The sequence below is a fragment of the Astyanax mexicanus genome, chromosome 15 (assembly GCF_023375975.1).
Source record: "Astyanax mexicanus isolate ESR-SI-001 chromosome 15, AstMex3_surface, whole genome shotgun sequence".
NCBI lineage: Eukaryota > Metazoa > Chordata > Actinopteri > Characiformes > Acestrorhamphidae > Astyanax > Astyanax mexicanus.
This window is the reverse complement of record NC_064422.1, coordinates 41,935,001-41,950,983: the sequence shown is the minus strand read 5'-3', so window position 1 is coordinate 41,950,983 and position 15,983 is coordinate 41,935,001. Positions and strand designations below refer to the sequence as shown.

Below are 15,983 nucleotides of genomic sequence, written 5' to 3'. Positions count from 1 at the left end.
TAACCCTGCGTTCACATTAAAAAGCGAAAACATGACGGATGACCATTCATTTCCTATGGCAGGATGTGATTTGTAGCAATGACACGCGAGAGGCGACAAGCGACAAAGCCGCAGAGTATATATCCAGAATATATATAGGGCACTTACGTACACCCTGCGCAAGGCGCGTCACAATGCTAATTGCTATTTTACACCCCGTCAACAGTCTATTTTCAAGCCTTGTGCCCGCGTCGTTAAAATAGCTTCAGAGAAAGTTTAGGAATATATCTACACTGATGGTTTAGTGTGGTGGTCTGGAAGTGAGGTGAGTTCAGGTAAATTTCTGGCGTGTTTCTGTATACTTTGGTGGTGTAAAACACAGGAGCTCCACTGACTGATTAAAACCCTGACAACAGTCAATCATCAGAGTCCATTCCTATAAATGCTCATTACACTTTTAACTCAAGAATAAACAGAATAAAGAATAAAATAACATCACTGTTCCCTTCAATGAGCTGCTGGTGTATCTTCACAGTGTGAACGAGCAGCTCAGTATCCTCTGCTGTATCCTCTATGTTAAGATATGAACGCGCCAAAGTCGGAGCTCACCTGCCTCTTATAGGGGATGACAACTGCCAAACTGATTCACGTTACGCCCAAAATTAACCACACCCATGATTAATTAGTACATGCCTTTTGGGTGTTTTAAGCTGTGCAAGGTGTACTTTTTGTGCCCTCAAGATAACAAAGACACACCGACACACCCTAAATCCAGCTGCGTGATGTGCAATTGACTGGTGCGCTATAGATGACTAAAATAGGGCCCTTTGTGTGCTTTGTACAAATATATATATATATATGTTTCTTACAAACGTGGCTTCATTTAAAAGGGGAATTGATAGACTTTCCTACAATTTAAGATTCATTGCCAAGAAGCCTTAATACAACAAATAAATACTAAATCTAGTTACCAAACACAAGTGTCCTTATTTTTGTGCTATGTTCAGATGCAAATACTATCCAGATACAAAACACATCTTCAAGTTACATTTGCACATTTCCTCCACAGGTCGTCCTGCCTCTCGTCGACCAGTACTTTAAGAACCATCGGCTCTACTTCCTGTCTACTGCTGTCCGGCCAATCGGCAGTGGAGGCCACGCGTCCAATAAGGAGAAAGAGATGGTGACCAGGTGAGTATCTCAGAGCATCTCAGTAGATGTAAATTAGTAGATCGGTACATCTAGTGATGTACAGGTACATCTCTAAAAATTAGAATATCATTACTTTATTTCTTATCATAATATCATTACTTTATATCATTACTTTATTTCAGTAATTCAGTTCAAAATGTGAAACTCATATATTATATAGATGTATTAAACACAGAGTGATCTATTTTAAGTGCTTATTTCTTTTATTGTTGATTATAATTATAGCTTACAGCTAATGAAAACCCAAAAATCAGTGTCTGTGAAATTTAGAATATTATATAAGACTCATTGTTTTTTTTTTAACAGTGTGGGCAGTGTGCCAAGTCCTGCTGGAAAATGAAATCCGCATCTCTCCAAACCATCACTGATTGGTGGAAACTTCACACTAGACCTCGAGCAGTTTGGACTGTGTGTCTCTCCACTCTTCCTCCAGACTCTGCTCCCTTGATTTACTTTAAATGAAATGTAAAATGTACTGATGATCAGTGATGGTTTGGAGAGACATGTCATCTGCTGCTGTTGATCCACTGTGTTTTATTATCAAGTCTAAAGTCAGTGCAGTTTTGTTTTCCCACAAAATCTTACAGCACTTCATGCTTCCCTCTGCTACTGACAACTTTAATGGAGATGCAGATTTCATTTTCCAGCAGGACTTGGCACACTGCCCACACTGCTAAAAGTACCAATTGATCTTATATAATATTCTAATTTTCTGAGACACTGATTTTTGGGTTTTTATTGGCTGTAAGCTTTAATTATAATCAACAATAAAAGAAATAAATGCTTAAAATAGATCACTCTGTGTTTAATACATCTATATAATATATGAGTTTCACATTTTGAACTGAATCACTGAAATAAATAACTTTTCAATGATATTCTATGAATTAAACACTATGCTGGTTGCCAAATATTTGAAATCTTTAATGGTCTTTTCTTTTATTATTGTCCTTTCAGTCTTTTTGTTTAATCAGTCTTTTAGCAGTTCTTTTTCGTTTGCTTCTGTCTGTACTGTCTCTGATCAGGTTACTCTACTGATTCTACTAACATCTTTCCTCTGCTGTACTCCTCTTTCTTTCTCTCCTCTGTTTTTATCTTCTTCTTTTGCTCAGTCTTTTCTGCAAACTGGGAGTTCTTGTCAGGCATAGGATATCTCTGTTTGGTAAGGTTTCTGCAGCTGGGTGGGCGTGTGTTGTTTAACTGTGTGTGTGTGTGTGTGTGTGTGTTGTTCTGTCCTGGGAGAGCCTCCTGACTATAAAAGAGCGTTTTCACACCTGTAGTTGTTAAAGTTTCTAGTTTCTATGATCCGGATCAGTTGATGAGTTCTAGTTTATTTGGAGCGTTTCTCCCTCTGTTTGGTTTGTTTTCACACAGGCATAAAAACCTAAATGTAAACGCCCCAAAATGTGCAACAATAAATCAGTGAACGCTGCACAGACCATGTGTATAAACAGCATGGAGCAGCAGAAACAGAGTTTGTTCATATCAGTATATTATCTGGCTAATATATCAGATCAAACTGCTAATATCAGCAGTTTAGCTCAATTAAAAAAGTATATTTGATAGTCGGGTCGGATTGAGACCAGATCGCGTTCACCAGATCTGTACCCGAGTGAGATTACTGTTTTCCAGAGGTGGAAAGTAATGAATTACATGTACTCAAGTTACTGTAATTGAGTAGATTTTATGAGTAATTTGTTGTTTTTAAAATAGGTAATTTTACTTTTACTCAAGTACATTTTGACACAAGTAATCTACTTTGCTACATTGGAAAACTCCCCGTTACTGAGTAAAAAATAACTCAGTAACTCAGGTGCACTGATGCTCACGAATGGAATAATGAGGCAATAACGTCCTCATGCAATACAAAATGTGGACAGAGCCGGACAGAGCTGTCAGCTTTCAAAACTTCCACATCAAACCTGAGAAAGCATGTGGTGTAAGTAATTTTATCATTAAAAAACTGCTTGAATGTTAAAAAAACATGTAAATAGCAGTTAAAGCATAGCAATGGCATGTTAAAATATAACAGTGAACTGTAAAACTGTAAAAATACAGTTTATAGTCACATATATAACCATAACTTTTTAACAGTAAAGAAAAAAAATAGATCATAGAAACCTATACCACTTGTTCTTGAAAATGTTTTATGGGGTGGTCTGAACAAATACTGCCTGATAGGTCCAAATTATTATGTGGAATAATAGTTCATTAAAACAATTTAATTGGACAGTTGGAATGCGGCAGCAGGGAGCCTGGACAAGATGGGAGCGTGCCGTGGAACGCAAAGTCTCATGGGCAGAGCTGTGGAAATCAGAACCTCATCGCATACGATTCCTGATCCAGGCTGTCTACGATGTGCTACCAAGCCCATCCAACTTGTTCAGTTGGGGATTGGTGGAGTCACCAGTCTGCAACCTGTGCATGAAGAGGGGGACCCTGGAACATATCCTCAGTTGCTGTCCGAAAGCCCTGGGCGAGGGGCGCTACCGCTGGCGCCATGACCAAGTCCTAAAGGCCATAGCGAACACCATCAGCTGGGGAATTACCCAATGCAAGCGCTTCCGCCAAGGCAAGAACATAATCACTTTTGTTCGCCCTGGGGAGAATCCACCATCAGCTGCCAGGGCTGCCTCAACTGGCCTGCTTACAACAGCACAAGACTGGGAATTGAAGGTTGACCTGGGGAGGCAACTTAAATTCCCAGAAAATGCTGCCACTACAACACTGCGGCCAGATATAGTGCTGATCTCCAAGACCTCCAAGCAGATTGTTCTTCTTGAACTCACTGTACCCTGGGAGGAGCGGATTGAGGAGGCCAACGAGAGGAAGAGGGCGAAATATGCAGAGCTTGTGGGGGAGTGCCAGAACAATGGGTGGCAAGCACGGTGTGAGCCCATTGAGGTTGGATGCAGAGGGTTCGCTGGCCAATCTCTCTGCAGGGCCTACAACATCTTGGGCATCAGTGGGGCCTGCAAGCGAAGGGCCATTAAGGAGGCCACTGAGGCAGCAGAAGTTGCCTCAAGGTGGCTGTGGATAAGGAGAGGAGAACCGTGGGTGTGGTAGCGCTACCTGGACACAAGCTGGGGCCTGATCAACCCCAGCTAGGTCGCCTGGGTGAGAGTGTATGATGTTTGAAAGACCCGAAACACTCAGTGACCCCAGGTAACATCACTGATGATGTGTCCAGGTTGCATCAGTAGATGTATGTGACAAACAAAATAATTTATGATTTGTTGTACTTTTTTAAATCAAATAAATAAAAGTAGCTATGTAACTTTTACTCCAAGTACATTTTAAATTGAGTACTTTTTTAGTTTTACTCGAGTAGATTTTTAGATGGGTACTTTTACTTTTACTTGAGTAGAATTTTAGCAAAGTAAAGGTACTTTTACTTACTTAAAATTTTTCTGTACTTTTTCCACCTCTGCTGTTTTCACACCTGCTCAATCAAACCGCACTAAGGATACAAACAAACCAGAGTTCTCAAAAAGCTGCATTATGTACTCCTTTACAGCTCTTAAGATTCTGGCTAAAGGATTAAAGTGAAACTTAATGTGAAGCACGGCTATGTCGTGCATGTGTGTCACTTACAAGGTGCCAAACGGACACCTTCAGACAGATATGAGATATGGGTTAATAGTGTGAACAGCCTAAACTAAACATCGGAAAAATCAGATTTGGGCCACTTTTACTTGCTGTGTGAACGCAGCATTAGTCTATTAAAATCAGAATAGCTCCGGAATTAAAGCTTGTTCCTCAGTTGAAGCTCTTCTAAGGCAGATTTTGTGATATTGTGGAAATGGGATGAGCAGGAGATTGCAGTGATGTGATGTTGCTTGTACCACAAAGTGTCCTTCATCCCTTCATGCCCAGTGTTTTTGGTTTGATTTGCCTGGAGAGTTAAAGTCCAATATTCTGTTCCAACATTTCCAGCCAAAGTTTAGTTTTTTTTTTTTTTTCACTATTTTGAAATGTTCTGCATTGTGGGTTAATACTAAAGTCATCCATACTATGAAGAGAAAGTATCCTCAATTTCAGTCACAGCAAAGACCATTAGAAACATTATGATGATGATGAAACTGGCACTCATCAGGACTGCCCCAGGAAAGGATAGAAGAGCAAGAGTTTCCTCTGTTGTGCTAGCCTTAGAAACTGCTCAAGTTTAAGTACAAAGAGTTGAGAACAGTAAGAGATTAAACACATTAAACAGTGTTTGAGCAGAATATTGGACAGTGTGATTATTGTAGTTGCATGCTATAATTGGATGGGTAAACCATCATCATGTAATTTAATATTTAATATGCTTTAATATGTATTTTTTGTTTGTAATATTCTCAGGAAACGACTCTACCTCTATAGTAAATTGCCTTCATATACTGGGACAGACGCTGGACGCCAGGTCAGGAACATCAGCACCAAATATGCCTTTAATTAGGCATTATACCACAGTTAGTTCCGACCCTGTAATGTGATTGGCTGAGAGGCGTTTTATGAGTGACATTATTAGGCGATAATGCACTGTAACTAAAGCTCTCCATGTATTACTCCGCCACATACAGGTAACCTAGCAACGATGCAGCGCTTACAAACCAAATACAAACCAGATGCGATATTATTAAAAACCACCGGGAGGCGCTAGATTCTATAGGCACAGTGCAGAAATGCCATGTCTCCAATAGTCAGCGCAGGCAAAGACGCGGTCCCACAAATAAATAAGCATTTTACACACATTATCAGCCATCAATATCAGGTTAAAAGTTGTTAATATTAAAATAAAAGCTTAAGTGTATATATTTTCCAGTTAATATAGGGTATTTAAGCTGAATGTAATGTGGACTCTTGTAATTCACCGAAGTAAACAAAACTTTAATTCTTAAAAAATATATATATTTCAGTTAAACGAGTGCTGGACTTTATTTATTATTGCTTAAATAAAACATGAGAGGGAGTGCTATAACGCGTAATATTGGCACTATAGTGACAATATTACAGGTTTTAGCACAAACTTCGAATGCATTATTGTAATTATACCACAGTTCCATTATCACTGTTTATTGAAAGATTTTGAGTTAAAAAGCAGAAGAAAATAGGATCGGTTTGCAAGTTAAAATAGTTAAATTTCTGCTCTGTTTGTAGCTTTAGCGCTGTTTGGCTTGTAAGCGCTGCATCGTTGCTAGGTTACCTGTTTGTGGCGGAGTAATACATGGAGAGCTTTGGTTACAGTGCATTACCGGCTGATAATGGCACTCATAGAACTCAAAAAAGGCCTCTCAGCCAATCAGATTGCAGGGTTGGAACTCACTGTGGTATAATAATAGACAATAAAGATATTAAGGCCATCTACTGTTTCAGTTCCTGTGGTTAATGTGTGTAAGCTAGATATTTATATCAATGTGTAGTCTGTAGTCCTTATTAAGGTGAATGGTCAAAATAGGGGCTGATATACAGTATTTTGGAAACTATGGGCTAGAATTGGATATAGACAACTATTTAAGAATAAGAGAAATAACCATGTTGTTTAATTGTCTTTATTTAACCAATGCTTTAATCATTTTAAGAGATAATAAGTATTATATTAATTATAGAATGCACATAAAATAGGGCTGTTGCTATTTAAAGCAGTAGAAACACTTTCTATGAATGTCGCCTCTATTAGACTCTATAACCACATTCATAGCATATTATAATGCATTTATAAGGCATTATAAACAAGGTTATGAATATTTATAAAAATGCATAACCCGTTATGACTTGCAATCCTAATTCATTATCAGTTGACTTTATAATATCTATCTTAATATCGTATAAATCTATTATTAATAATAAATATAGTCTCACAAATTTTTCCTCAATTTAGCTATAGGCCAGTTGTCCCACCCATTAATTTAGCTGCCCTTAATTTGGCTGTATATCTCTCATCACTAATAATGGCACCAGGAGGGTAAAGCCCAGCACATGCCTCCTCCGATACATGTGAAATCAGACTTCGCCTCTTTTTGAACTGCTGCTGATGCCTCATTATAGCCGAGTAGCATCACAGCGCTAACACTCGGAGGAAAGTGCAGCGACTCGGTTCTGAGACATCAGCTCACAGATGCAGCCTTGTGCTGATCCATATCACCCTAGTAGAAATAAGGGCAAAGAGAGCCATCTACTTACTGTACTCACCCAGAGAGAGTAAGACCAATTGTGCTCTCTCAGGGCTCCGGCAGCTGATGGCAAGCTGCATGACTGGGATTCGAAATAGTGATTTCTCAATCATCCCAGACAGCTGGGCCACTCAGCATCCACTAAATGAAAATAACATGAAATGCTAAGCTAACCTATAATAATTGTATTACATCTGCTGGCACGGAGTAGCAGAATTTTGAAAAAAAAATACTTAATAACTTTTGTATTGCCTTACCATGAGAACACTGGCTTAGACTTAGAAGATAATACCTCACAACTTATATAAGTGTGAGTGTTCCCAGGCTGTGCTAACACTGTATCAGTTATAGAAATAGAGATATTGTGTGTATTATATTATATTGATGTTAATGATGTGTAAAATGTCCCGTGTCTGCAGGACAGTGATGAAGACGGGTCTGGAGACGGTGAAGGCGGCTCTACGGGCGTTCTTCGAGAACGCTGCGGAGGATCTGGAGAGAACCATGGAGAACCTGCGGCAGGGTCAGTTCACCCACACCAGAACCCAGCCTAAAGGAGTGACCCAGATCATCAACTACACCACCGTCGCCCTGCTGCCCGTCCTCTCCTCGCTGTTCGAGCACATCGGACAGAACCTGTTCGGGGAGGACCTCATACGTGAGTCTTTAGATCTGATTAAAGGTTAAAGGTCAGATTAAAGCACTGATATGAGGCAACGTTTCTGTTTAGACCTGTAAAACTAATGTTGCCATATTATCAAATCATTATACTGATTATTACCTGCAAAAAACTGCCTTCAGCACTGCACTGTATAGTCTGTCTGTCTGTCTATATCTGTCTGTCTGTATGTCTATCTTTCTGTCTGTCTGTCTGTCTCTGTCGGTCTCACTCAGTCTATCTGTCTACCCATCTGTCTTTCCATCTTTTTATCTCTGTCTGTCTGTCTGTCTAGTCTGTCTATCTATATCTGTCTGTATGTCTATCTTTCTGTCTGTCTCTGTCTGTCTCACTCTGTCCATCTGCCTGTCTGTCAATCTATCTATCTCTGTCTGTCTGTCTGTCTATATTTGTCTGACTGTATTTATATCTTTCTGTCTGTCTGCCTGTCTCTGTTGGTCTCACTCTGTCTATCTGTCTGTCCATCTGTCTTTCTATCTTTTTATCTGTCCATCTGTCTGTCTAGTCTGTCTATCTATATCTGTCTGTATGTCTATCTGTCCATCTGTCTGTCTGTCTGTCAATCTATCTATCTCTGATTGCCTGTCTGTCTGTCTGTCTGTCTATATTTGTTTGACTGTATTTATATCTTTCTGTCTGTCTGGCTCTGTCAATCTCACTCTGTCTATCTGTCTGTCCATCTGTCTTTCTACCTTTTTATCTGTCCGACTGTCTGTCTGTCTGTCTGTCTATTCAGTTTGTCTATCTGTATGTGTTTGTATGTCTAGCTTTCTGTCTGTCTGTCTGTCTGTCTCTGTCGGTCTCACTCTGTCTATCTGTCTGTCCATCTGTCTTTCTATGTTTTTATCTGTCCATCTGTCTGGTCTGTCTATCTATATCTGTCTGTATGTCTATCTTTCTGTCTGTCTGTCTGTTTGTCTTTGTCGGTCTCACTCTGTCTAGCTGTCTGTCCATCTGTCTGTCTGTCTGTCAATCTATCTATCTCTGACTGTCTGTCTGTCTATATTTGTCTGACTGTATTTATATCTTTCTGTCTGTCTGTCTATCTCTGTCAATCTCACTCTGTCTATCTGTCTGTCCATCTGTCTTTCTATCTTTTTATCTGTCCATCTGTCTGTCTGTCTGGTCTGTCTATCTATATCGGTCTGTATGTCTGTCTGCCTGTCTGTCTATCTGTCTCTGTCGGTCTCACTCTGTCTATCTGTCTGTCCATCTGTCTGTCTGTCTGTCTGTCAATCTATCTATCTCTGACTGCCTGTCTGTCTATATTTGTCTGACTGTATTTATATCTTTCTGTCTGTCTGTCTCTGTCTGTCTCACTCTGTCTATCTGTCTGTCCATCTGTCTGTCCTTTTATCTGTCCATCTGTCTGTCTGTCTGGTCTGTCTATCTATATCTGTCTGTATGTCTATCTTTCTGTCTGTCTGTCTGTCTGTCTGTCTGTCTGTCTCTATCGCTCTCACTCTGTCTATCTGTCTGTCCATCTGTCTGTCTGTCAGTCTATCTATCTCTGACTGCCTGTCTGTCTGTCTCTGTCGGTCTCACTCTGTCTCTCTGTCTGTCCATCTGACTTTCTATCTTTTTATCTGTCCATCTGTCTGTCATTCTGGTCTGTCTATCTATATTTGTCTGTATGTCTATCTTTCTGTCTGTCTGTCTCTGTTGGTCTCACTCTGTCTATCTGTCTGTCTGTCCATCTGTCTGTCTGTCTGTCAATCTATCTATCTCTGACTGCCTGTCTGTCTGTCTTTGTCAATCTCACTCTGTCTATCTGTCTGTCCATCTGACTTTCTATCTTTTTATCTGTCCATCTGTCTGTCATTCTGGTCTGTCTATCTATATTTGTCTGTATGTCTATCTTTCTGTCTGTCTGTCTCTGTTGGTCTCACTCTGTCTATCTGTCTGTCTGTCCATCTGTCTGTCTGTCTGTCTGTCAATCTATCTATCTCTGACTGCCTGTCTGTCTGTCTTTGTCAATCTCACTCTGTCTATCTGTCTGTCCATCTGTCATTCTATCTTTTTATCTGTCCTACTGTCTGTCTGTCTGTCTGGTCTGTCTATCTATGTTTGTCTGTCTGTCTATATTTCTGTCTGTCTATCTGTCTCTGTCGGTCTCACTCTGTCTATCTGTCTGTGCATCTGTCTATCTAATTTTTTTGTTTTATTTATTTATTTATTTTGTCCTGTTTTGCAGTGGATGATGTCCAGGTGTCCTGTTACAGGATCTTAAACAGCCTCTACTCTCTCGGCACCAGCAAAAGCATCTACGTGGAAAGGTACAGATATATATCTATCTATATATACAGCGGTGTAAAAAGTGTTTGTAAGTGTTTGCACTGTTGTAGATCACAGATAATAAGTTATATAAGTGTTATAGCTGTGCTGTTGTGCTGTATTGCTGTCTTATGGGCTGTGTGCAGGCAGCGACCTGCTCTGGGCGAGTGTCTGGCTGCGTTCTCTGGTGCGTTTCCTGTGGCCTTTCTGGAGCCAAATCTCAACAAATTCAACAGCTACTCCATCTACAACACTAAAGGCTCCAAAGACAGAACAGGTCAGCACAGACACCTCCATGCTACACCTACATCTACCCCAATCTGTTGCTATTAATATAATTCTGAGCTTACTGAGATTAGTGTTGCACGATATATCAATACTTGAAAAGTATCTTGATACTTTGCCTTCAAAACTGGTAGCTAAAATACCCCATTTGTTTAGTACTGGTACTTTAACCCAATCAGCACCAGATGTCTTCTCAGCTTAATGATTCAAGAATGGCTCAATACATCAGCATAAAGCAAATATATGAATAGAAAGAGCTAAAAAGAATCAATTGTGGAAAACACTCAACAATAATCTCTCCTTCAAAGTGTCTTGTGCAGTAACTTTCTGTGTCTGTTTTACTGCTTTATTTCTCAGTTCTGAAGTTTAATCCAGTGTCTAATGAGAGCTCTGTGTCGTCTCAGAGTTTCCCCCAAGCTCAGAGCCTCATATTAACACATGGTCTTTTAAACAATGTTTTGAATCATTGATTTAAAACAGAATTTGCATTCAATTCGTGAACCGATTAATTTAGTGAGTCGACTCCACACTCAACCCATCGTGTCCAAAGTTCCTCAAAGCCTCCAAACGCTACACAGATCACATGATCACAATTCAAAAAATATCAGTGGACTTTAAAGTTTAAATGTCTCCCAGCTTTTAAATGCCTTATTTTCTGATTTCCTCTGCTTTTCAGTGATCGAGTAAATAAAAACACTGAACAGTAACACTAAAACAGTAAAAACTGCAGTCTTTAATCACAGGTACAGTTAGCTAAATCCTGTCTGTGTAAAAAAAAAAAAACTGTAACGGTCAGTCTAAATAATCATACAACAACGTTCTTATAAAGTTCTCTGTTAGCCGGGTTGTTGTTTGTAGTGCATGGATAAATCAGTTATTCAGAATAGTTCGAAATAATCCAAAATATCTCCTTCTTTCTCTCCCGCCAGCCTCCGGTCTTCCCACGCAGGTGGAGGAGGTGTGTCCGCTGGTGCCGTCTCTGGAGAAAGCTCTGGAGGAGATTATGGAGCTGGCGGAGTCGGGGATGCGCTACACCCAGATGCCCCACGTCATGGAGGTGGTGCTGCCCATGCTCTGCAGCTACATGTCCCACTGGTGGGAGCACGGACCCGAGAGCAACCCAGAGCACGCCGAGAGCTGCTGCACCTCGCTGACCTCCGAGCACATGAACGCCCTGCTGGGGAACATCCTCAAGATCATCTACAACAACCTGGGCATCGACGAGGGAGCCTGGATGAAGAGACTCGCGGGTAAATAAATCATCTAATGCATCTAAATATAGACAGTATGTTGCATCTTTATATAGAATGTAACAGATTGTGTTAAATCACTTCTCATTCAAAGCTGTTTACATCAGTTTTTTAATCTTAGAATTAATCGTAGATTAATACTGAAGTCATCTAGACTATGAATGAACATATAAGGAATCATGTAGTAACTTAAAAGTGTTTAACAAACCAAAATACTCTGTGAAGAAGCTTTTAGGTTGCTGTTCCTGGAGCAGTACTGATAAGTGCCAGTTTCATCATCTTAACATTTTGGATGGTCTTTTTTTGCAGTGACTGCACTTGAGGATACTCAAGGATACTTGCTACTCATAATCTAGATTAGAACATTACTCAAATATTCACTATTCACTGTATACCTGTAACTCTACCTCTTCACTACTTTACTTTAACTGATGCTCTCAAACACTTTATTAAGAGACAAGAAATTCAAGTAATTAACTCTTGATGAGTTCAGCACAGCTGTTAACTGAAAGCCTGAATTTCAGGTGACTCTACCTCATAAAGCTGACTGAGAAAATCCAGCCAAGATGTGCAAAACTGTCTAATCTAAACAAGAGGAGCTGCTTTGAAGAATCTAAAATATAAAACATATTCTGGTTTGTTTAACACTTTTCTTTTTACTAAACAATTCCATATATTTCATAAAATAATGAAAAAACACTGAGTTTAAGGTGTGTTCAAACTTTTGACTGGTACTGTATATTTTACATTGACCTGAATTGTAATCCCTCAGTATGTAAGTGTATCCTTAATGTACCAATTAGCGTGATGCTAACTGTGCATCATCGCACATCCTGACCTTTCACAAGCCCCTCCCATCACTGCTCTTTCTCCGGCAGTCTTCTCCCAGCCAATCATCAGCAAGGCCCGCCCCCAGCTGCTGAAGAGCCACTTCCTGCCGCTGATGGAGAAGCTGAAGAAGAAGGCGGCGACGGTTCTTCTGGATGAAGAGCACACCAAGGCTGAGGGGCGGGGCGAGATGTCGGAGGCGGAGCTGCTGATCCTGGACGAGTTCACCATCCTGGTGCGAGACCTGTACGCCTTCTACCCACTGCTCATCAGATTCGTCGACTACAACAGGTGGGTTTTAATGAGCATATGCAGCTGACAAATATTTAGTAAATAATAGCGCGACCTTGTGGAGAAAGTGCAGCCTGTTGGGATTTATAAAACAATTTAAATGTATATGTATCATATACAATATACAATATTTAGCAGAAATTGCAAAAAAAAAAAATGTTTTTTGCTCAAATAAGTGAAAAGACCAAATATTTTATAGCAAACCATGTCTCTTTTATTTATATATTTATTTATTTTGCAGTATTTTCTATAACATTAGTATTTTCTCATAAGTGGTGTCACTTCACACACACTCTCCCTCCACATAGCACTGCTGCAGTAAATGTATGATTTCAATAGCACTGCTGAGGTAAATTTATGATTTCAATAGCACTGCTGAGGTAAATTTATGATTAGAATAGCACTGCAAAGGCAAATGTATGAATACATAGCACTGCTGAGGTAAATGTATGATTAGAAAAACACTGATGAGGTAAATGTATGATTGGAATAGCACTGCTGAGGCAGGTAAAACTATGATTATAATAGCACTGCTGAGGTAATGTATGATAAGAATAGCGCTGGTATGGTACATTTATGATTGGAATAGCACTGCTGAGGTAAATGTATGATTAGAATAGCACTTCTGAGGTAAGTGTATGATTAGAATAGCACTGCTGAGGTAAATGTATGATTAGAAAAGCACTGCTGAGGTAATGTATGATTATAATAGCGCTGGTATGGTACATTTATGATTGGAATAGCACTGCTGAGGTAAATGTATGATTAGAATAGCACTTCTGAGGTAAGTGTATGATTAGAATAGCATGGCTGAGGTAAAAGGATGATTACAATAGCACTGCTGAGGTAAATTTATGATTGGTATAGCACTGCTGAGGTAAATGTATGATTGAAATAGCACTGCCAAGGTAAGTGTATGATTGGAATAGCACTGCCAAGGTAAGTGTATGATTAGAATAGCACTGCTGAGGTAAATGTATGATTGGAAAAGCACTGCTGAGGTAATGTATGATTATAATAGCGCTGGTATGGTAAATTTATGATTGGAATAGCACTGCTGAGGTAAATGTATGATTAGAATAGCACTTCTGAGGTAAGTGTATGATTAGAATAGAATGGCTGAGGTAAAAGGATGATTACGATAGCACTGCTGAGGTAAATGTATGATTGGAATAGCACTGCCAAGGTAAGTGTATGATTGGAATAGCACTGCCAAGGTAAGTGTATGATTGGAATAGCACTGCTGAGGTAAATGTCTGATTGAAATAGCACTGCTGAGGTAAATGTATGATTAGAATAGCACTTCTGAGGTAAGTGTATGATTGGAATAGCACTGCTGAGGTAAATGTATGATTGGAATAGCACTGCTGAGGTAAATGTATGATTAGAATAGCACTGCTGATGTAATATTATGATTTGGTTTTGTGATTTTTTTTAGAGCGAAGTGGCTGAAAGAGCCGAACCCCGAGGCTGAGGAACTGTTCCGCATGGTGGCCGAGGTCTTCATCTTCTGGGCCAAATCACACGTGAGTCAAGCCCACACACACACACACACACACAAAGCCATTCAACATCACCAATTAATGTGCACTCAATCATTGTCAAATCCGGCTATGGGTTCATTAGTAAACTGTGACTATAACTCTAATTCTCACAGATATGAACTGTTCAGTCAGATCTGCAGTGTTTATGATATTTGATGTGAAATAATCCAGCGTTTAGCCTGTGAGAGAAACCCGTCAGAGAGTCGGAGCTGCACGACTGATTTGTGATGGCTTGTGACTTCAAATGATGTTTGGTTAATGTTAGAGTTCCAGCTGAACCATGTGATTCGAGTGTGGAGAGAATGATCCAGTCGTGAATGATCTGTGAAGCTCGGATGCTTCAGTCTGCAGTGAAACTGACCATTTGTTGGGTATTTACCCTAATTTCCAGGCTATAAGCCGCTACAAAAACATTAGTTTCTTTGATTTTACCAAATTGAAAACCTCTGGAATATAATCAAGAGGAAGATGGATGATCACAAACCATCAAACCACCAAACTGAACTGCTTGATTTTTTGCACCAGGAGTAAAGCAGCATAAAGTTATCCAAAAGCAGTGTGTAAGACTGGTGGAGGAGAACATGAGGCCAAGATGCATGAAAACTGTGATTATAAAACAGGGTTATTCCACCAAATATTGATTTCTGAACTCTTAAAACTTTATGAATATGAACTTGTTTTCTTTGCATTATTTGAGGTCTGAAAGCTCTGCATCTTTTTTGTTATTTCAGTCATTTATGATTTTCTGCAAATAAATGCTCTAAATGACTATATTTTTATTTGAAATTTGGGAGAAACTGGTTTAGAAACTGAAGTAATCTCTTATTTTATTCCAGAGCTGTATATATTTTTTTTGGTTTATGGGGTATCAAGCTTTATGCATTTAAAGTGGCTACTTTTAGCAACACTTCCACTGCAAAATCTGCACTACTTTTCCCTTTTAATATTACAACTTTATTCTCATAAGATTACAACTTTTCCTGACTGTTTTTTTTTAAAACTGCGATGTTGCAGCACTGTTGGCTGTACGTAACGTTATTTGTTTATAGGACCTATTTAATTAAACTTTTCTGTGTAACATCTTTCTGTGTAAAAACAGCCCAGGAAAGAAATGAAGAGAGCACTTCAGTTTCTGAATCAGTTTCTCTGATTTTGCTATTTATAGGTTTATGTTTGAGTAAAATGAGCATTGATATTTTATTCTATAAACTACAGACAACATTTCTCCCAAATTCCAAATGAAATTATTGTCATTTAGAGCATTTATTTACAGAAAATGAGAAATGACTGAAATAACAAAAAAAAAAGATGCAGAGCTTTCAGACCTCAAATAATTCAAAGAAAACAAGTTCATATTCATAAAGTTATAAGAGTTCAGAAATCAATATTTGGTGGAATAACCCTGTTTTTTAATCACAGTTTTCATGCATCTTGGCATCATGTTCTCCTCCACCAGTCTTACACACTGCTTTTGGATAACTTTATGCTG

The 15,983-nt window shown here is 39.2% G+C and overlaps 1 protein-coding gene across 4 annotated transcripts in view; it reads left to right on the top strand.

Annotated features, from left to right (window-relative positions):
- The window catches only part of ryr2a (ryanodine receptor 2a (cardiac)), a 348,664-nt gene that overhangs the window by 249,193 nt on the left and 83,488 nt on the right, over positions 1-15,983 (top strand). For all 4 annotated transcript variants that reach the window (XM_049464528.1, XM_049464527.1, XM_049464526.1 and 1 more), the window contains exons 60-68: positions 1,049-1,170; positions 2,304-2,353; positions 5,533-5,593; positions 7,763-8,001; positions 10,217-10,298; positions 10,443-10,573; positions 11,511-11,831; positions 12,710-12,950; positions 14,389-14,476. In XM_049464528.1, coding sequence (XP_049320485.1) covers positions 1,049-1,170; positions 2,304-2,353; positions 5,533-5,593; positions 7,763-8,001; positions 10,217-10,298; positions 10,443-10,573; positions 11,511-11,831; positions 12,710-12,950; positions 14,389-14,476 — 1,335 coding nt within the window. The remainder of the gene's footprint in view (positions 1-1,048; positions 1,171-2,303; positions 2,354-5,532; positions 5,594-7,762; positions 8,002-10,216; positions 10,299-10,442; positions 10,574-11,510; positions 11,832-12,709; positions 12,951-14,388; positions 14,477-15,983) is intronic.